This window comes from Echiichthys vipera (genome assembly GCF_963691815.1).
Source record: "Echiichthys vipera genome assembly, chromosome: 4".
NCBI lineage: Eukaryota > Metazoa > Chordata > Actinopteri > Perciformes > Trachinidae > Echiichthys > Echiichthys vipera.
The window spans coordinates 33,161,112-33,181,991 of record NC_139829.1 but is presented as its reverse complement, the minus strand read 5'-3'; the positions used below and the strand labels follow the sequence as shown (position 1 = coordinate 33,181,991).

The window sequence follows — 20,880 nt, the reverse complement described above, 5'->3', positions numbered from 1 at the left end:
TTTTTTTTAGTAAAGAAAGATGAAAACACCACAAAAAGTAAAAAAAAACCGACTCAAAACAGATGAAAAACATGACATAATTACTAAAAACCAACCAAATTACCTGACAACGTGACAAAATTACTAAAAACAGACGCAAAACACCACAAAAACGTGACAAAATTACTAAAAACAGATGAAAACACCACAAAAACGACCCAAAGAAAGATGGAGGACAGGATCTTTCAGCAGCGGTGGGAGGCAGATGATCTGTGTCTGAAGGTAAAGATGACAAAACGACTAAAAACTGATGAAAACACCACAAAAAGATGACAAAACGACTAAAAACAGACACAAAACACCACAAAAACGCGCAAAAGAAAGATGGAGGACAGTATCTTTCAGCAGATGATCTGCGTCTGAAGGTAAAGAGCTGTTTGTCACCGTGGCTGTAACCAAAGAATCAAACAGAAGAAACACCACGACAAGAACAAGGAGCTGCACTGGAAAGGGTCAACGTTACACATCTGGAGAGAAGGGACACATGCACATTTTAAGTTTTTTGTTTTTTTGGTAGATATTGAGTTTGGCCGCAACTTTGTCCCAGTTTTTAAATTTTGCCCACTGTGAATAGATTGAAGTCTTTTTTTAGTCCCTTCTCAACACTGATTAACAGAGCTCTTAGAATAACGCCTGGCAAGCTGCCTTATATCCTTCTTACTTGGCCTGAATGGAGTGATCATCGTAAATGATCAAATCAGGCCCTATTCACTCAAAATTGCGCGTAAGAAGTACCCAGCATCCTGTTGGAACAGCACTTACATGAATGTGACGGGAATTGTATAACTCATCTATCATTCTTAAACGAACGGCACAATGGCGGTGAAAACGTGGTTTCTGTTTGAAAGTGTTCAGAGCGTGTGTGCTGAACAGTGCTTTATTATAGGCATTGTGTCGGAGCAATGGGGAAACGACCTCGGAGTGTTTTATTCAAAGGGGAGCAATGGTAACGTCACGACTGGATGTCAGTCCCAGAGGCCTTTTGGTTCCTGATCACACACATTAGAGGTTTTGGGTGTCTGCCGTCAGCCCCATGATAGGCAGCTGTGAGGAGCCAATGGAGCCGTTATCACAGAATGGAGGATAATTCTCCTGAGAGGCAGCTGGGCTTCTTGGGGTTTTACCAATAATTACAGGAAACTGGAGTCAAATTGCTAAAATAGGGATGGAAGATGCTAGAAGAGAGAATAGTGTGTGGTTCAGGGAAGGAGAGTTAGATTCCTTGTTGAAGGCTTGATACATTTGGATTTCAAGCTGCATTCATTGATTGTTTGGCAACATTGACATATTATATGACTAGCGTGTTCTCGTGGCGTGTTAGGCAGATAGCCAGCAGCGTAAGCATCCACCAGTCGAATTTTAGAGTTTAGCCTGTTATGGCTAAAGACAAAAGTGATGAGAGCGGTGAGACTGAATCAAAACAACGTGTTCAAATACACTCAAAGGCTCTGCAGAGCTGTAGAGTGCCGTAGAGTTGGTAATAAGTCCCCGTAGGGTTGCTATCAGCCAGAGACGAGGACTTGAGACTTAGGGCGCACTCACCATCCACGGTCCGTCTGAGAGAGGTGGGCTTTTGTAAAGCACGTTTGCACATGTACAAGCACATGCGTGCGCACGTGTACGAGCACGAGGCCTACGGCGGTTCTGAGGTCATTTCCTGTGCGCCTGTTGGGACATAGAAAAAAGAAGGAGGGACCATGCGCGGACATTTCAAACAATGGCGGTGAAAGGTTCACGTTGGTGTGATGCGGAGGTGGAGTGTTTACTGCAGATTTGGTCGATGAAAAGATTCAAAAACAGTCGACAAGACGCACAAAAACTCTGAGGTCTATGGAAAGATCTGGAAACAAAACCACGCATCGCGATGACATCAAATCAATGCGTGTGACGTGTTACGGCGTGATGACGTGTAGGCAGCAAGAAGCATTTGCGCGAGGCCCAGGTAGTGTGAGTACAAACGGGCCTGGAGGGGGGGACAAGGACCCTAAAGCCCGGGGCGCGGAAGGACAGTGTGAGTGCGCCCTTAGTGACCTAGACTGGAGTCGACTTAAGTCCCTGTTCTGATGACTTGCAATAGGACAGGGGGGTATGGCCATAATCATCTGTCTAGATATATGTAAGCTCATATCATGATAACACTATAAATAACCACATGGTAAAGCCATTTTTTATACTCCTGTGTATATTTAATGTGTAATAAATTTTAAAAAGTCACATGACAAGGTGGGGACTTCTGTTGCCTGAAGGGGCTCCAGGTAGAGGTAGCATCAGACAGAGGATCAGTCCTGGTGTACAGGACTGATGTGGGCCTGTGGGTATTGTGAGCCAAAGACCCTACTCCAGAGCCGACACTTCTTTAGTCCTGTTGTAAATGTCATTAAATGGACAACTGAATTCATCAGGTCCAAATTTTTAGTTCTCAAATATTTGGTTTATGCCCAAATACCTTTAAAACTAACAACAGGGCGCAGATCGGATCAAGATCTAACTGGGTCCCAAAAATCTCACTAAAAGCTTTCAAAATAGGAGGTTCGGACACAGCCAGAACATGTGCACTTGGTCTGCCGGCCGACCTCTACATCGGGGGCACAACAGATCAGCATTCGGATAGATCTTTGCCAACCTGGCCTTAGTGAAGTGAGCTCTATGCACCACCCTCAGTCGGATTAACACGTACTTAGCCGTAGACGATGTGTGTATCAGATTTAAGATGGAGTCCCATTGATCGCCTCTAAAAACTATTCCCAGATCAGAATCCCGGGCCTTTCTTAGGTCTTCAGTGGAGTGTGGGTTCATGCTCTGGATGGGATCATAGATCTTTTTGAACGGCTTCAGTACCAGGAGTGATTTAACTCCACTGACCTTCAGAAAAAATCCTTGCATAAAGAGTTTGAAGCCTTGAAACCAGCCGGTTGTGTCCATGAATGATTGTAGAGTTCAGTGGTAGCTGGTCCAGACATCGCTGTTGCACTTTTTATGGATTGAGGGCAGTGTAGTGCTTCTCCATGATGACTACATCAGGTTTTACTTAAAACAACATTGATACCATATACTGTAGACTTGGGGCTTCTACGGGAACATAAACCATCAATTCACAATCTCATAGCTCGCTGTGAGTCTACCTTTGATGGTTCAGACATTAAAGCCAATAATCCAAACCTGATTCAGAATATGAATGGGATGTTTACTTGTGGAACCTCACTGTTGAGCTCTGACATAAGTGAAAGTGAAAGTCTGTGAGCTTGGGCAGAAAAGCTTCAGTGTTGAGCAACTTCAAATTTCCATTCCTCGCTGCACCACAGGCACATATTCATGAACCACATGTTGGTAGTGTCACATTGAGATATGAATACGTAAGGACGTCTGGTTTGGAATTTGAATTTGAGGAAGAATGAGCCTTTTTAGAGGTGGTTTGTTGGTTAGATTCCTTAGTTGTGACTTGCAACCACTTAAGTGTAAACAGAACCATTAATTCATTCATTCATTCATCTTCAACCGCTTGTCCCTGGACAGGACGCCAGTCTATCACAGGACACATAGAGACGAACAGAGACAGACAACAGTTCACACCTACGGGCGATTTCAGAGTCATCAATGAACCGAACACCTGCACGTCTTTGGACTGTGGGAGGAAACCGGAGAACCCGGAGAAAACCCACGCAGACACGGGGACAACATGCAAACTCCACACAGAAGGGCCCCAGCAGGGATTTGACCCTGTAAACAGAACCAGACCATCTAAAAGCATTTACACTGGACGATAGTTGTGTATCATTAGACTTTCTACTTGAAAAGCAGCTCTTTAACAGCCCGAGCTGATTTCAATTCAAGTCAAACACGGTTGTATTTCATGTGACAAAGTATAATACGGCCCCTGAGCATCCGAGCGCTCAGATCTGCGATACGTCCCTTTGAATCACCTTTTCCTGAGTGGTAATTTGGCTGGTACACCGGACGGCCGCGAGAGAATGTTTAATAATGTTCTCAAAGAGCATTAGTTTGATGCATGAGAGTCAGACAGCTGATTTGTTACAGCAGAGGTATCATTTAGCTGAATGTTACTGTGACAGCTCTATTAAACGCTCCGGCTGTGAATACACACCGCAGGGCTGGTATCCGAATTGACGGACACGGTTATCCCATCAATAATTATAATGGTAATGTAAAGACACAGAGCAAATGAACAGCTAACGCAGCGTGGTATTCAACTTGCTGAATGAGGAATGAAGGAGAACATGAGGCAGCGGGCTGCGGAGATGATTGGCAAATGAAGGGAAGTCTGAGCAGCTCATGAACGCACATTAACATGTGGATGTACAACTTAAGAGTTCGTCATACAAAATGGCGTCAAAGATCGGGCCGATCCCCTGACACATGTCCCTCAGAACATCTTTGGGATGAACTCAAACACAGCAGAGAAAGGAGCGTCCGCCCATCCAACTCGGCCAGTTGCTATCACAACATGTAGCAGCTGCTATCAGGGATAAAGGTGCATTACACTGTACGCCTCTATGGTTCGGGGTGGGTGGGGCTCACTGCAGTAGTTCACTGGGACAGTTTATAGACAAAACAATCAGTGGATCTAAAAAATAATCCATAGATTCATTAAACAATTAGAATAATCCTAAACTGGTCACACATTTTGACGTCACAGAGGGAAAACCGGCGTTGTGACGAATAACATTAAAGCGATGGTCTACGATTTGGAATATTGGTAATTATTAACATCGTTCATACGGCGATTATGGTCCAATAGTCCGATCTACAATATGAATAGCAAAAAGAACCAAAAAAATCCATTCAGTCTAGACCCAACCGGTCAGAAAGGCTCCTTTTGGCTCGTACCCTCCATCGTATTTTCTCGTCTCACTTCGTCTCTCCTGCTCCGTGTCGTCCCACCTCGTCCCCTCCCTCTCTGTAAACTCTACCGGAGCTAATATTACAGAAGGAAAGGACCGATACCAGCAAGCGGCCTCTGCTCGGTGAAGGTTAGAAGAAAACGTAAGTCGACCGAAGAAAAGGCAGAAATGTGACCTACGTAGGAACCAAAGACGAGTCAACATCGGGGATTCCTATGGTCCTACTCTCTGGAATAATCTTCCACATGAACTACGGTCTGCTACAACAGTGTCTTCTTTTAAAAGTAAACTAAAAACGTATCTTTTTTATTATCGTTATCACTATTGAATTTGGACTATCTCCGTTTTAAATAATACATTATTGTATGATTGAATAATGTCCTAAATGTTTTGTTTTTATGTTTATGTGTCATTATTTTTATCCTATATGCTGTTTTATGTTATACAATGTATCTTTGTTTTAATTTCTTGAAGCACATTGAGTTCACGCTTGTCGTATGAAATGTGCTATATAAATACATTTGACTTGACTTCCTTCCTTGACTTGAGCGATGGAGAGGGCCACGCCATCATTAGTCTGTGCCAGTACTGGATTATGACAGTGAACGTGCCCAGTCTGATAAACGCTATGTCAACAAAGCGTTAGCCATGTGTTTTTAGCTGCCGGCTTCTGGCTCTGCATGTTGTTAGGAGGCGAGGGAGGGCGACATCAGCGAGGGGACTACGTTCTTTAGAATTTCACCAGCTTGATGGCTCTAGTATGATGTATGCTGCCTCACTGTCATGTTTGACCAGGACACAATGGCTGCCATCCAATAGTCCAAAAAAGCACCCTCCTATGTCTTTCTCCAAATACTTTTCTTTGACATGTATGGAAACGTCATGAGGTCAAGGAAAGATGTGAAGGAGAAATCGTAAGGACTCAGGAAAAGCCAACAGTGGTGCTCAGAGAAGCCAAGTGCACTTGCACTGGGCTCGGATGTGAAGGTGGATGTTATTGACAGAGTAATACTCACTCACTTCTCTTCAGCCTCTTCTCCAGGGTCGGGTCGTCGGGGCAGCAGCTCTAGCAGACGACCGCAAACTTCCACATTAACCAGCTCCAACTGGGGGAGCCCGAGGCGTTCCCGGGCCAGTGTGGAGATCTAATCTCTCCACCTGGTCCTGGGTCTTCCCCGAGGCCTCCTCCCAGCTAAATAACGCAAACACACAATTTCAGTCAAAAAAAAAAACCCCAAAACACTGGAGAGGAAGGGGAAATGTTTTTATTTTCTTTACGTTGTAAACACAAAGCAACAGACACATGGGAAAGTAAAGGTACATCACATAACGTTACACTAACCTATGTAAAAAGGTAGGCCGCACTTTGGCAAGGCACTAAGTGAGTAGTTCGATGATGTAGCAGAGAACAGCACATCAGTGGCCCCGAGCAGAACCTGATGTGGTTTCGTAAACCACCGAGATGCCGGTGTTGTGGTCACATCGTGACAAAAGTGTAATGACAGAACAGAAATACAACACAGACGGGGTAAAAAAAACAACAACAGCCAAGAACAATGATCAGGATAACACTTTCAATCAGACGCATCGTTTTAAATATTTAAATAAAAGATCAAACATAACTGGTCTCCACCGTAATAACTTCATATACGTGTAGTAACAGGACTGTGGGTCACGATCAAGTCCAGTGCATATTGATTCCTGTTCAGGATGAATCCATTAAAAAATATATTTTTTTCTTACATTAAACTAATAAATGCATAGATTTTAGAAAACATTCTGTACAAACTGGAATCAGCGAACGGGAACACCTTGATAGTTCTTAACGGCCCGGTCCAAAGAGGCACGAGACCAAGACGAGTGCAAGACTTTGGGCGTTTTGTATCGTGCGTCGACGTTCGATTGCTCAATCAATGTGATCAATAATAGTCAACGACACTAAGAAGGACACTCAATAAATATAACACATCATGAAGGAACCAATCTAATAACAATAACAATGAATTGAAACCAAACTCTATAAGAAATAAATAATTTTCAGCCAGACAAAAACAAACAAATGACAAACAGGTGAATTCCAGTTTTCATTTTGGAGCGAGCATAAGGTCAGGCGGGCGTGCCGTTCAGCCCGGTCGGACTAAACAGGACCCTGAGGATCCACGCGTGGGCTGTGCAGTACGGTGGCTTCAGTAAAACATTCACTTTGTACACGTCGGAGCATTTTTTTGGGCTGAATAATCACTACTCAGCGAAACACCACTGTGGGCAGTGAGCAGCTTTGGGAGTTGCGAATTCGACCCGTATTGGCCAATGCACAAGCTTACTCCGACAAAGGCGTCGCACCGCAGGCGATGCTCCATTACTCACGCTTTCTGTCATGAGAACATTGTACTTTTCCACGGCTGAACACATTCACGGAAGAGGCGACTGAGGCGACATGGGGGCAGCCTTGTGCAATGCTTCTCCGACCAATTGGATGGTGCATGAGCTCAAATCATAGGCACTACATTTTTTCAGAGGGGTTAATACTTAATACTCGTTAATACTCGCAAAGGTAATGATCATTGGCAACTGCTTTCTCCTTGATGATCTCAGCCGTGAGCCTTTGATCCAAATGAAGCAGGGCCTTCAGCAGGTCGTTTAAGGAGGCTTCTCGGCCCTCTTTCTCCACCCAGATATTCAGCAATTCGTGGATCTTGTCGGCGTAGTGGAGGTGCTCTTTGCTTTTAATCTCATTGTCGCTGATTTCGATTTGACGGAAGAATCTCTTGTGCAGGTGGAGGTCTATTTCTTCAAAGTACTCGAAGCATTTCCTCAGAGAGTCCTCGCCTGCAAACAAAGACGGAGACCTTCGTTCAAGCACCCCGGTGTCTCTCAGGCATGTGCAGCGGTCACAATTGTAGTAATAGCATTAAGTAGAGGAAGTACACCTGACTTAGGGGACTGAATCACAAAGCAGGGCTGCAGCAACTGTGGTTATTAACCTAACTGTACCATATGTGCATCATAATAACATAACAAGGGTGTGAATGTTCTCATGTGTCCAGGTCGTCGTTACCCTCAAAGCAATTTCAGTCAAAAGCAACTGAACTAGGAAGACGTTTCACCTCTCATCCAAGAGGCTTCATCAGTTCATGTACGCATCTGACCAGGACCAGGACCAGGCTGGGACTGGACCAGGACCAGGACAAGGACAAGGCTGGGACTGGAACAGGACCAGGCTGGGACTGGTCCAACTAACTGGTGTGGAGATCCAGGTATTTAACCTTTCACAAGGCCGATGAGGTCACTGGAACCCTTTGTGCCGTGGTTAGAGTGACAGTCGTTGGTGGGAATTTGGTTTGGACTTCGTTAGTGCCAGTCCAGTCCCAGCCTGGTCCTGGTCCTGGTCCAGGTCCTGGTCCAGTCGTGGGTGGAAGTAGGTCTGGACTTCGTTAGTGCTCTATTGAGTCTGAACGACAGTCGTTGGAGTCACAGGAGGCCATTTGTGAACAGTTGTTTTTTGAGGTTAGATTGTTGAATGAAGGGATGAAAGGGCAGCATTGTACACTGGAGAGAAGTGGAGTCTCAGACCTCCTCCTCTGGTTAGCGATGATTTCTCTACTTTTACATAGATGCTTCTTTTCCACCTCTTTTAAACCATCTGTCCTCTCTGTCCAGGATGTGGACATTGCTGTCATCAAAGGAGTGGGCTTTCTCCTAGAGGTGTGAGTGGGCAGCAGAGTCCAGGCCTGAGGAGTTAGCGTTAGCTCCCCTGTGTTGGGCCGTGCGTTTATGCTGCGGTTGTTATTGTTTCTCCAATGTAGAGATGGATAACCAAGTCCAGTTGCTTTTGACTGAACTTGTTTTGAGGATAAGGAGGGGTCTGTTTGAGAGAAGGAATGAAAATAAAAACACTTTACCATTCACGGGAACTAGCGTGGGAAATGGTTCTTCCTCCTAAATGACAAAAGAGAGAAACAATCATTATTCCACAAAGAACTCTGTTGAAATCGTTCATGAGTCACACATTTTACCTCTAATATTCAGTTATCTGACATGTCCAAACACCCTGCTCCCTTGTTTGACTTGAAAAAAAAAAGTGTACTTGCAAAATAGATTTCTAAAATAGCAACAGATGCATGTCGGGTTTGATAGAAGAATGCGGGCCAACGTGAATCTCTGTCTCCGTGTTAATCAGGAGGGGCAATGAGGAACGTGTGACTCATCGACAAAATCGGCACAAGTCTGAACAACACAATTACAGTAGCCTGCCACTGTGTCACAACACAGACTGATGAAACTGAAGAAGACAGTGTTTCACAAGCCACTTTGCTGTATACAGAACCTTTTCACTGCTTCATCAGTGTTTCTGCCAAATCGCTTTATTTCCCTGTTTTAAACGGTCCGCAAGATACAGTTCCTTTCCAAAATTACACTAAACAACCAAAACCAAACAAATACCGACTACAAATGACTGAAAATTAACACAAATAAATGCAAATCAACTAAAAATCGACGTAAAAACGCCACAAAAGGTGCAAGATTACCAAAAGTGGATGCAAAACCATCACAGAGGTATGCACAATGACCACAAATTGACCTAAAGCTATTACAAAGCAAAACGAAATGACACTAAACAACCAAAACCAAACAAATACAGACTACAAATGACTCAAAATGACCACAAATAAATGCAAATCAACTATAAATCCACGTAAAAACACAGATAAAAGTGCAAAATAACTCAAAATGAATGCAAAACTCTCACAAAAGTGTGCAAAATGACTACAAAGACATAAAGAATGACCATAAATAGTTGTTAAATGACCACAAATTGACCCAAAGTCATTACAAACGACCAAAACCAAACAAACAGCGACTGAAAATGACTGAAAACGACCAAAAAGAAAAAACAGAGCGACTCAAAATAATAAAAAGTTAAAAGTTGAGAGAGTCCCTGTTTAAAATGGTCTCAAGATGCAGTTCCTTTCCAAACCGCGACCAGCGCCAAACCTATTTTTAGCCTAAACGCGATACGTCCTCTCGACCAATCAGAATGCAGTGAGTGTTCTATGCAATCCAACATGGCGGCGCTCTGAAGCGGGAGAGTTTTTTTGTGTCGTCCGTCCGTTCAACACGTTCAGACTGAGCCATAAAAACCATTTTGACAAGATTAATGAATATTAACCAAATGTGTGGGTCTGGGTAAAAAATGTCATTTTCCTAAAAAAAACTTTAAATGGATTTAGAGCGTTTTGGAAAAGAGCTCCTCATGTGATGGCAGTTAATATGTCATTGAAGCTTGAATATCTCTAGTTTTACATCATCATCATCATCAACGCTAATGCATGTGTGATAGTCTAACAAAGCACTTTATTACGTCAGATTCAAAGTGGGTAAACTGGAGGAGGAGTGCAGTCAGACCAGTGTAACCAGACAGCAGTTAAGACAGCAAAGCGTTACTGAAGCAGCAAGTAAGCGGGTGAGATGGAAAAAGGAGAGGGAGGAAGCGAGGGAGGAAGCGAGGCTGTGGCTCTCACCCTCCTGTCGGGCTGGCTGGGGACCCTGGGGCCGGCTCGGGGGGCGGATGCAGGGAAGGCAGAGGAGGACAGGCCGGTTAGACTGTGCTGCGAGTTACTGGCTGAGCTGCTGAGGCTTCCGCACAGCACTTTGCGCTCGTCCTCCGCACCGGCCGAGGATTTGGTTCTCACCAGTTGCCGGGGCAGAATCAGGTTGGAGCAGCTCTGTCCGCGGGTCTCTCCGTTGCTCCTCTCGTCAGTGGGACAGTTGCTGTAATGCTGCGGAGGACGAGGAACAGGTTCAAACAGACGTGCTTTATGTCCTTCTGAAGACAGTCACTTTAAAGACACCTTTATGTTTCTTAATCTGCCAACGTTAGGAAGGGGCCGCTGCGTTCATTTGTATTCTTTCCATCCACAAAATCAGAGGAAATAACGATCTTTGAATAGTTTGAAGCAATAAGCTGATCACAGACACCTTCACTTTCTTGTGGGTGCTATTTTAAATGAAGAAATTGTCATTTTTGCCGATCAATCAACACCAATCTACCAATAATTAAATTATTAATCAACAATTTGAGATATTTAAAGGTTTGATTTTTGATGAATTTGCCAACATTTCTAAAAATATCTCTCATCTCCAGCCTCTTATCTGGGGTCGGGTCTCGGGGGCAGCAGCTTTAGCAGGGGACCCCAAACTTCCCTTTCCCGGGCCACATTAACCAGCTCTAACTGGGGGATCCCGAGGCGTTCCCAGGCCAGTGTGGAGATCTAATCTCTCCACCTGGTCCTGGGTCTTCCCCGAGGCCTCCTCCCAGCTGGACGTGCCTGGAACACCTCCCTAGGGAGGTGCCCAGGGTTCATCCTTACCAGATGATCCTGAACCACCTCAACTGGCTCCTTTCAACGCAAAGGAGCAGCGGCTCTACTCCGAGTTCCTCACGGATGCTGAACTTCTCACCCTCTCTCTAAGGGCGCACTCACACTGTCCTTCCGCACCGCGCCCCGTGCTTTAGGGTCCTTGTCCCCCCCTCCAGGCCCGTTTGTACTCACACTACCTGGGCCTCGCGCAAATGCTTCTCGCTGTCCATACGTCATCACGCCGTAACACGTCACACGCATTGATGACGTCATCGAGATGCGTGGCTTTGTTTACAAATCTTTCCGTAGACCTCAGAGTTTTTGTGCGTCTTGTCGACTGTCTTTGAATCTTTTCATCGACCAAATCTGCAGTAAACACTCCACCTCCGCATCACACCAACGTGAACCTTTCACCGCCATTGTTTTAAATGTCTGCGCATGGTCCCTCCTTCTTTTTTCTATGTCCCAACAGGCGCATAAATTAAGTCAGAACTGCCGTAGGCATCGTGCTCGTACATGTGCAAACGCGCTCTACAAAAGCCCACCTCTCTCAGGCGGGCCGTGAATGGCTGGTCACAGTTATGCACGGAGCGGTTGCACTCACACTGGTCAAACGCACTAGGCTTTAGCTGAAAAACCGCTTTTGGCCCGGTGCGGAAGGACAGTGTGAGTGCGCCCTAAGGGAGACTCCAGCCTCCCTTCTGAGGAAACACATTTCGGCCGCTTGTACCCGCGACCTCGTTCTTTCTCGGCCATGATTTCTTTCTAAAAACATGTTTAATAATAATATTCGTAAAGCACACTTTGACATTTCATTATATCTTAAAGTGCTTCAAAGTTAAGGTAAATTGACCTCATTTAGGTTTAAAGAAAAAGGCAAATCTGTCACATTAAAGTAAGAAAATATTAGTGACTCACCTGTCCAGCTTTCAGCTCATCAGGTCGATTCATGGGAGAGTCTGAGGAAGAGATCACAGAGGGGTTCACAAGCAGCTATTTGACAGCACATGTGATACTTAAGAGTTAACTTTAATGGATGAATCAACACTGAACAAAAGGGCAGAAAACGCGGGGGCTGTCTTTGGGTTTCATCGTAGCACCTCTGGTCGCACCAATCAGTGGTGACAGAGCGGGGGATTTTCATAGGTGAGCTCAGGAGGCTGACTGCTACAGCGCCTGTTTGTGCTGTGTGGGCTTTGACAGACAGCAAAGTAGGGAAACATCTGCACGTGGTCATGAATCCAAATGGAACGGCGTTTTACTAAAACCCAGTCCAGCTTCCAGTCTGATCTGAACAGTGAGGATATTTACGTTTCATCCCACTACACCTTCGATGGGAAGAACGTCGACATGTTATTTTTGAGCGAGTGTGAGCACGTGTACGAGCACGAGGCCTACGGCGGTTCTGAGGTCATTAATGTGCGCCTGTTGGGACGTAGAAAAAAGAAGGAGGGACCATGCGCGGACATTTAAAACAATGGCGGTGAAAGGTTCACGTTGGTGTGATGCGGAGGTGGAGTGTTTACTGCAGATTTGGTCGGATGAAAAAAAACTCTGAGGTCTATGGAAAGATTTGTAAACAAAGCCACGCATCGCGATGACGTCATCAATGCGTGTGACGTGTTACGGCGTGATGACGTATAGGCAGCAAGAAGCATTCTCCGAGGCCCAGGTAGTGTGAGTACAAACGGGCCTGGAGGGGGGGACAAGGACCCTAAAGCACGGGGCACGGGACGGAGGCACAGTGGGAGGGCGCCCTTACTGTGTTTTCTAAATATATCACCATGACAACCGTTACTGTTCAACTGCATGTTTAAATGACTTGATTTATTATAACTTGATTCTGCTTCTGAACCGGTCCTTGGGTTACAGGTTTTTCTAACAAATTGGTCCTTCAAACCGGATCTTAAGATCTCCGACTCCTGATAAAGACCTCCACCCTACGCAGTGTTACAACGGGTATTTTTTTTTTTTTAGAAGCCAGAGTCCGCTTGAGTTGCTTGGGTGACGAGATCCATAGATCACGGAGACCAGGGCGTAATCAATTTTGGGTTTGTGATCCCCCAGTTAGAGCTGGTTAATGTGGCCCGGGAAAGGGAAGTTTGGGGTCCCCTGCTAAAGCTGCTGCCCCCAATCCAACATAGTCAGCAAAAAGTGTTTGCACATCATCTGCTGCACCACCTTCTACTGTGCGCTCCTACCTGCGTCACAGCCGCCAGTTGTTGTCCGGTTAGGCAGGTTTCTGTGCCCGCGCTGCTACAAAAATATTAGGCATGTTGGTGAGGCCGGGTGGAGCACACAGTGTGATCACTGATCATGTTTATGCTTATTGTTACTCTGATCCTTTTCCGCCTTTGTATCGAAACTGTTGCACAATAATTTCCCTCGGGATAAATAAAGCTTCTTGAATCTTGAATCTTGAATCCCGTTTATCCTGAACCATTCAGTTCTCTACAGGTTTCTGTGTTACACGCCCTGTGACTCAAATCACGCGCCTTAAAAGGTCTAATCACAGTCTAAACTGATGACAACTGAACATAACTTTGGAGAAGCGATGTGAGATTGCTGTTCACTGACTACAGTCCAGCGTTAAACACCAAAGCTCCCTCCGGGTTCGTCACAGCGCTCAAGGAGCTGGGATTCAACACCTCACTGAGCGTGTGGATCCTTCCTGACAGGCAGACCCCGGGTGGTGAGCTTGGGCGGACACACATCTTTTATTCTTATCTTTAACACTGGAACACCACGGGGCTGAGCTCGCTGCGGTATTGCAGTCAGGGGTGTGCGATATTGACCAAAAATCAATATCCCGATATGTTTTGGCCGGTAACGATAATTGACTATATTTTGCATCCCTCAAAAATGTGTTTGTAAAAGCGCCAAAGGCCGTTTGTACTGAGCTGTATTGTAACTTAAACCTGAGTTATTCAAGTACAACACAAAAACAGTCAAATCACCAGTGCAAGCATACGTAAACCATGTGGCTTATAGGAAATACTTGATGAAGTATTGCACTAAAAACCATCATGAGAGCATTTTAAACTGACACTTCCCACTAATGTAATTAATACTCATCACATTTGAACTACAAGGCATGAACATTACACATTTAACGGCTGTGCTGGACGGTGTTTCTTGTCAGTACCTTAGCAGGCCGGTCTGAAAGATAAAGGGGACCTGACCTACGGGTGTCAGGACAATAACCTACTCATGGACGCCAGCATGACTAAGGAGGTGATGGGTGACTTTGGGAAGAAGCAGGGAAGGAACTACGCTGACTACGGGAGGACAGCTTCAAACACTGTGGTGTCAACAACAGATCACAGAGGGCCTGAGCTGGGAGCTGCATACTGACTCATCCTCAGACGCCTCTCTTATTCTGGCTTTCCCCTGAAAATACTGAGGACTTTGTTCAACCAAATCCAGCTCATTTTATGTGTCTGGAAGCACAAGCTACAGAAAACACGCCACCTGATTTGCAACAGTATCACCTGAGTGCACAGGTTACTAGAGTAGGGTGAGACGGCGTGCACCCGTCAGCATTGAAGCAGAAGAGCTGTCAATAACAAGTACTGTGAAGGTGTTTGCTACAGATAAGAGACCAAATACTGAAAGTGAAAAGAGAAAACATCTCAAGCATCTGTGTTAAGTGCTTGAGCCCCGCCACGTGTCCTTAACGTGTGCATATTATTCTAAGGTCTAATTGGAACCGTTAAGAGCTGAAACAACTCGCTGATCAATCAACAAAATACCGCTCAGTCCGTATGGACTCGAGAATAAACAAAATATTAATACAAGTAACTGGAGTCTTTACTATTTTCTGACATTTTATAGACTAAGGGCGAACTCCCACTGTGCCTCCGTCCCGTGCCCCGTGCTTTAGGGTCCTTGTCCCCCCCTCCAGGCCCGTTTGTACTCACACTACCTGGGCCTCGGAGAATGCTTCTTGCTGCCTATACGTCATCACGCCGTAACACATCACACGCATTGATGACATCATGGCGATGCGTGGCTTTGTTTACAAATCTTTCCGTAGACCTCGGAGTTTTTGTGCGTCTTGTCGACTGTTTTTGAATCTTTTCATCGACCAAATCTGCAGTAAACACTCCACCTCCGCATCACACCAACGTGAACCTTTCACCGCCATTGTTTTAAATGTCCGCGCATGGTCCCAACAGGCGCACAGGAAATGACCTCAGAACCGCCGTAGGCCTCGTGCTCGTACACGTTCGCACGCTCGTACGTGCTCGTACACGTGCAAACGTGCTTTACTAAAGCCCACCTCTCCCAAACGGGCCGTGGCCGGCAAGCGGGCTGCAGCTAGGCGCGGAGGGGTTGCACTCACACTGGTCAAAGGAACCAGACTTTAGCTGTAAAACCTGTTTGGGCACGAGAAGGATGGACAGTGTGAATGCGCCCTAAATCATTAACAGAGATAATGAAAAGATAATGGAAATAATTAATAGTTGCAGCCCTAAAACCTACTCACTTAGCGGCCTGATGCAATTCGGTTCTGTGTTACCTTTAATCAGACATTTACTTTCAGGGACTGCGTTTAAACAGGTGAAGTGAAATGTCTTTGTAATCCCGACTGAACATTTATTAATGGATGTATCCCTGCACACAAAGGTGCGCTGGTAATCCCCCCCCCGTCTTTAGATTCTGCACTCGACAAGAATATCATTAGATTTAAAGACGGCACTTCATTTCCTGCTATAAAGGAGCGGGAGTGTCTTTAGCCTTTAGCAAGAGAAGCGATTCTACAGTGCATCACATTTGGGTCGTCACAAATTAAAACGCGTTGTGTCGTACGGCATGCTCTCATTTCCTCCGCCAGGTTTTAATTTCCTGACCGCACCCTTTGATATTGTCATTGTTTCATTCAGTATATACAGATTATGGCAGCGTGCGAATGCAACACGAGCCTGTTCTTAAATATCCATCAATTATCTTAAAATGGTTTTAAACAGCACAGTCACTTCCCCCCGATGCTGATTTCATCGTTTACAAAACTTGGAAATGAAGGGTTTTAAACGTTTCCCGGCCTTTATACATTTCAAAAGCACTTTCGTCGTTCACCTACCCGTCGCTCTACGACGTCTCCTTATGCACAGAACTGTTATCCCAACAATTACCACGGCAGCAAACAGCACGAGCGCCACAATCACACTGGCTGTTGCTGAAAAACACACAAAAACAAAGACAAAAGAATAAATATTAGATTTCATACATTGTTTCTTCTCTGGTGTTGCAGCCTCGCACATATGTAAAGTCACAGTATGCATATGAAAGATCTATATGAAAGAATATGTGGAATATTTTGTCTTTATAAAGTGTGTGTTGAGCTTTTAAGGAGGAACTCGAACCGCCGGGTGTCGTACCTGAGGCAGAGCCGGTGTCAGGCGAGACTTTCTTGCACTCTGTGTTGGAGGTAGAGGTGCAGTTCCTCACTATCTCCTCATCCTTTTCACACCTAGTTGGCACAGAGGCGAAAAGATGAATTGAAAGCATAAAGGATTTAAAGTTGTACTCCCTAAAATTTGAGCTAGCTTGTTTCTAGCGCCCTCTGTGGCAGTGGGATGCAAGTACAGGCGAGTTAGTTCTTTCTGAGCCTCCATTTTGACACGTTCAGGGTCACTGTGTGTTGATATTTATTTATTTTTTGATCTTTTGTAAACTTTACTGAAACACATTCACCTGTATACTTCCAGTCCGTCCCCTATAGGTTACCCTCTTAAACCTATACACATACGTTACTATTATACTTTGGCCCTTACTACAAGCCTGACTCAGAAGTTGGAATTTCCGATTACAAGTGAACGTAGCATAGCTGTTGGCATTGCCATAGCCATGGGGGGGGGGGGCAACAAGTGCTTTCATTAGTGGGTCATATGATCAGTCACTTTTGTTTAAGCTCACTAAGGGCGCACTCACACTGTCCTTCCACACCGGGCCAAAACAGGTTTTTTGGCTAAAGCCTAGTGCGTTTGACCAGTGTGAGTGCAACCGCTCCGTGCATAACTGCGGCCAGCTGGCCGTCCACGGCCCGTCTGAGAGAGGTGGGCTTTTGTAGAGAGCGTTTGCACATGTACGAGCACGAGCACGAGACCTACGGCGGTTCTTAAGTAATTTATGTGCGCCTGTTCGGACATAGAAAAAAGAAGGAGGGACCATGCGCGGACATTTAACAACAACAACAATGGCGGTGAAAGGTTCACGTTGGTGTGATACGGAGGTGGAGTGTTTACTGCAGATTTGGTCGGATGAAAATATTCAAAAACAGTTGACAAGACGCACAAAAACTCCGAGGTCTACGGAAAGATCTGGAAACAAAGCGATGACGTCATCAATGCGTGTGACGTGTTACGGCGTGATGGCGTATGGGCAGCAAGAAGCATTTGCGAGAGGCCCAGGTAGTGTGAGTACAAACGGGTCTGGGGCGCGGGGGGAGAGGGGAGGGGGGGACAAGGACCCTAAAGCACGGGACGCAGTGCGGAAGGACAGTGTGAGTGCGCCCTAACTGACAGGCCTGTTAATGTTCTCATGTGTGCATGTTGATAGATATTAATTTAAAAAGGCTTTTAAATAGATGTAAAGCTCAAGGAGAAAAACTTTGAAATGAGTGAGGCTGTGTACCGGGTGTGTTTTCAGTTTGCTTTGCACTTTGGACTCACCTCGAACACTTCTTGCACACCTCACACGCTTGCTCGGGAGCACAAAACCGTCCCGACTTGCACTGACACTCGGTCTCTTGAGTGTGAGTACACGGCCTTACGACTTCCTGATCTGAGAAAGCAACGAATAAAAAAAAAGACCTCGTTAAGTCCGAGTTTGTGCTCCCGGCACTCTGAAAAGGTTGAATATTGATTTCTCGTCCAAAGCCGTCCCGATTGATAGTGTAAAGCCGTCAGGCAGAATTACCCAGGCGACACTGTGTGCACTTGAAACAGTACGGCAGTCCGTTGTCATGTTCAGTGAACGTCCCGTCGTCACATTCCTCGCACTTCCCCTTCACTCCTGCTCTGGTGCAAGGTGATGTCATACGTGTACCTGACAGAGAAACACACACACACACACACGACATCTCTTTATACACCTGCTTAATTGAGCCTTCAACAGAACAGAATCGAGCCTGTGACAGAACAGTGTCAGTGGACTAAGGGCCCAGCCACACGATCGAAAACCCTCCGTTTTTGAAAAGTTTTCCTTCCACACGGAGTCGGCGCAAGAAATATCTGTGTCCACACGAAACCAGCCGAAAGCGCTGTAGTACACATGCCAGGCCTGGAGGTGGCGCTGTAACTGCCACAGAAATACACCAACAACAGAGAAGAAGAGACGGGGAGACGCTGTGGAGAATCCAAACACCGGAGAGTTTCTCTCCAAATCCTCCATCCTAGAGACAAACGTGTCCCTGGTTCTGGTCTTAGTGGAGACTTTGGTGCTGTTCTGGACTCTGATGCACCCATCACTCTGCAGTTAGTGTCCTCACTGAGCAGAGGGGGCTGCTGGGAGCCCCTTCACTCTGCAGTTAGTGTCCTCACTGAGCAGAGGGTGCTGCTGGGAGCCCCTTCACTCTGCAGTTAGTGTCCTCACTGAGCAGAGGGGGCTGCTGGGAGCCCCTTCACTCTGCAGCTGGTGTCCTCACTGAGCTGGATTTAGAAACAGAGCCTAGAGCAGTTTAGCTCCTTATTCAGAGCATCAGGGAAAAGGGAGAAATCTGTGCTGGGCCTCATTCAGTCCCATGCATGTGGCTCAGAGTCCAGTTCACTAAACAGTCTCTGGGTCCGTCTCTGTCCTCTCACGCAGCAGCGCGATTGTTGTTATGTGACGCCGCAGGGGTCAGAGGTCCGAGGTGGGGAGATGACGGCATCGTTTAACAAAGTATGAGGTTTCACCGTCCAGACCACAACGCCACGGGGGGGCGTTCTCAAATATTCCCACTCTGGGACCTGGTTACAGAAAAGACCGCTTTCAGACTCCGATAACGCCGGCTGCGTGTGGATGGTCGGCCTAACCGGTATTAAAAATGTGCGTTTATAGGAAAGCGCGTTCTCGTGTGGCTGGGCCCTGAATCAAGTGCGTCTCCATGTGTCCTACCAGCTGGACAGTTCAAACAGCAGATGCTGCCATGCCGGTACTCCTGGTGGTCACTGCAGGGGACGTCCCTCCGCGTCCTGCCGCCTACTACGTCAAGGCCAGACAGCCGGTATGCCTCTGAGAGTTCGAGGTTCAACATCAATATCCCAAAAAACTGTTGGATAAAAGACGACAACAGTAAACATGTTAAAACAAATAATAGAATGAATGCATTGACCACTTAATTAGCTGAAACAATTAATCAATTAGCGCCGTGGCAGAAAATTCAACTATTTGAAAAAGTGAGTGGTATGAAAAACGTCTTTTTTAAAAAAGGTTTTCCTAAAATGTATTGGCTCCAGCTCTTAAGGGCGCAACTCCCACTGTGCGTCTGTACCGTTGCCCGTGCTTTAGGGTACTTATCCCCCCCTCCAGGCCCGTTTGTACTCACTACCTGGGCCTCGGAGAATGCTTCTTGCTGCCTATACGTCATCACGCCGTAACACGTCACACGCATTGATGACCTCATGGCGATGCGTGGCTTTGTTTCCAAATCTTTCCGTAGACCTCGGAGTTTTTGTGCGTCTTGTCGACTGTTTTTGAATCTTTTAATCCGACAAAATCTGTGGTGCTGTGCTTTACAAAAGCCCACGTCTCCCAAACGGGCCGTGGACGGCAAGTGTACCGCGCATAGGAGCGGGGAACGGTACGGATGGACAGTGTGAGCGCGCCCTAAATGCTGCTGACAGAGACCTCCAACAGTGTCCACTATTTAAAAGCGTACGGATGAATTGCTTGTTTAAATGAATCGTATCTTAAGATCTAATACTCCAAACATAAAGGGAAACACGTTTTAGATGATGCAACACTTCAAAGGACTGCGCCGCACCAATGGAACGCACTTCCTATCAGGCCACGCGCTCATAAACCAGATAAGACATGGGCAGGTGGATCCGAGCAGACGGGGGTTTCATTCAGGTTGGACACACTCATGTCTGAACACAAACACAGTGTAAATACAGTCAGTACCTGAAATGCCCACATAAGGCAAGCACAGGTATGAGCTAAGTGTCCACACCCAGTACTGTTCCCAGTTATCCGCGCTGCCCTACATTGCTACAAGATCACATGCACTCCCTCGAGTTACGGGTGATATTCTGGATCAGAAGGCTGTTGTTTCCACCTATAGGAGTAGTTTATATACACATACATACAGGTATATATTTATACACGGGTAACCATATTAAAAACACACACTTTTGAACCTATGAATTGCAAGAACAGCTGGGATTATATTTAGGAAACGCTGAGTCAGAGATCCATTTAGCTCATGTTGTAATTCTGGCTGCAGTTTATTTCCACAGAACACAAAAAGGTGTTGTTTTGTGTGTGTGTGTGTATGTCACACACACACACACACACACAGACAGACAGACAGACAGACAGACAGACAGACAGACAGACAGACAGACAGACAGACAGACAGACAGACAGACAGACAGACAGACAGACAGACAGACAGACAGACAGACAGACAGACA

General features: G+C 45.9%; 1 protein-coding gene across 2 annotated transcripts in view; it reads right to left on the bottom strand.

Moving 5' to 3' along the window:
* Positions 1 to 6,185: 6,185 nt before the first annotated feature.
* Positions 6,186 to 20,880, bottom strand: part of hdr (hematopoietic death receptor) — a 16,981-nt gene continuing 2,286 nt past the window's right edge. The window contains exons 2-10 of one of the 2 annotated variants that reach the window (XM_083912275.1): positions 19,361 to 19,514; positions 18,182 to 18,310; positions 17,935 to 18,046; positions 16,642 to 16,733; positions 16,344 to 16,439; positions 12,179 to 12,219; positions 10,421 to 10,678; positions 8,801 to 8,837; positions 6,186 to 7,727 (exon numbers count right to left, since the gene is read on the bottom strand). In XM_083912275.1, the coding sequence (XP_083768401.1) occupies positions 7,438 to 7,727; positions 8,801 to 8,837; positions 10,421 to 10,678; positions 12,179 to 12,219; positions 16,344 to 16,439; positions 16,642 to 16,733; positions 17,935 to 18,046; positions 18,182 to 18,310; positions 19,361 to 19,514 (1,209 nt within the window). In that variant the 3' untranslated portion in view covers positions 6,186 to 7,437. The remainder of the gene's footprint in view (positions 7,728 to 8,800; positions 8,838 to 10,420; positions 10,679 to 12,178; positions 12,220 to 16,343; positions 16,440 to 16,641; positions 16,734 to 17,934; positions 18,047 to 18,181; positions 18,311 to 19,360; positions 19,515 to 20,880) is intronic. The other variant, XM_083912276.1, reaches the window with a different exon arrangement.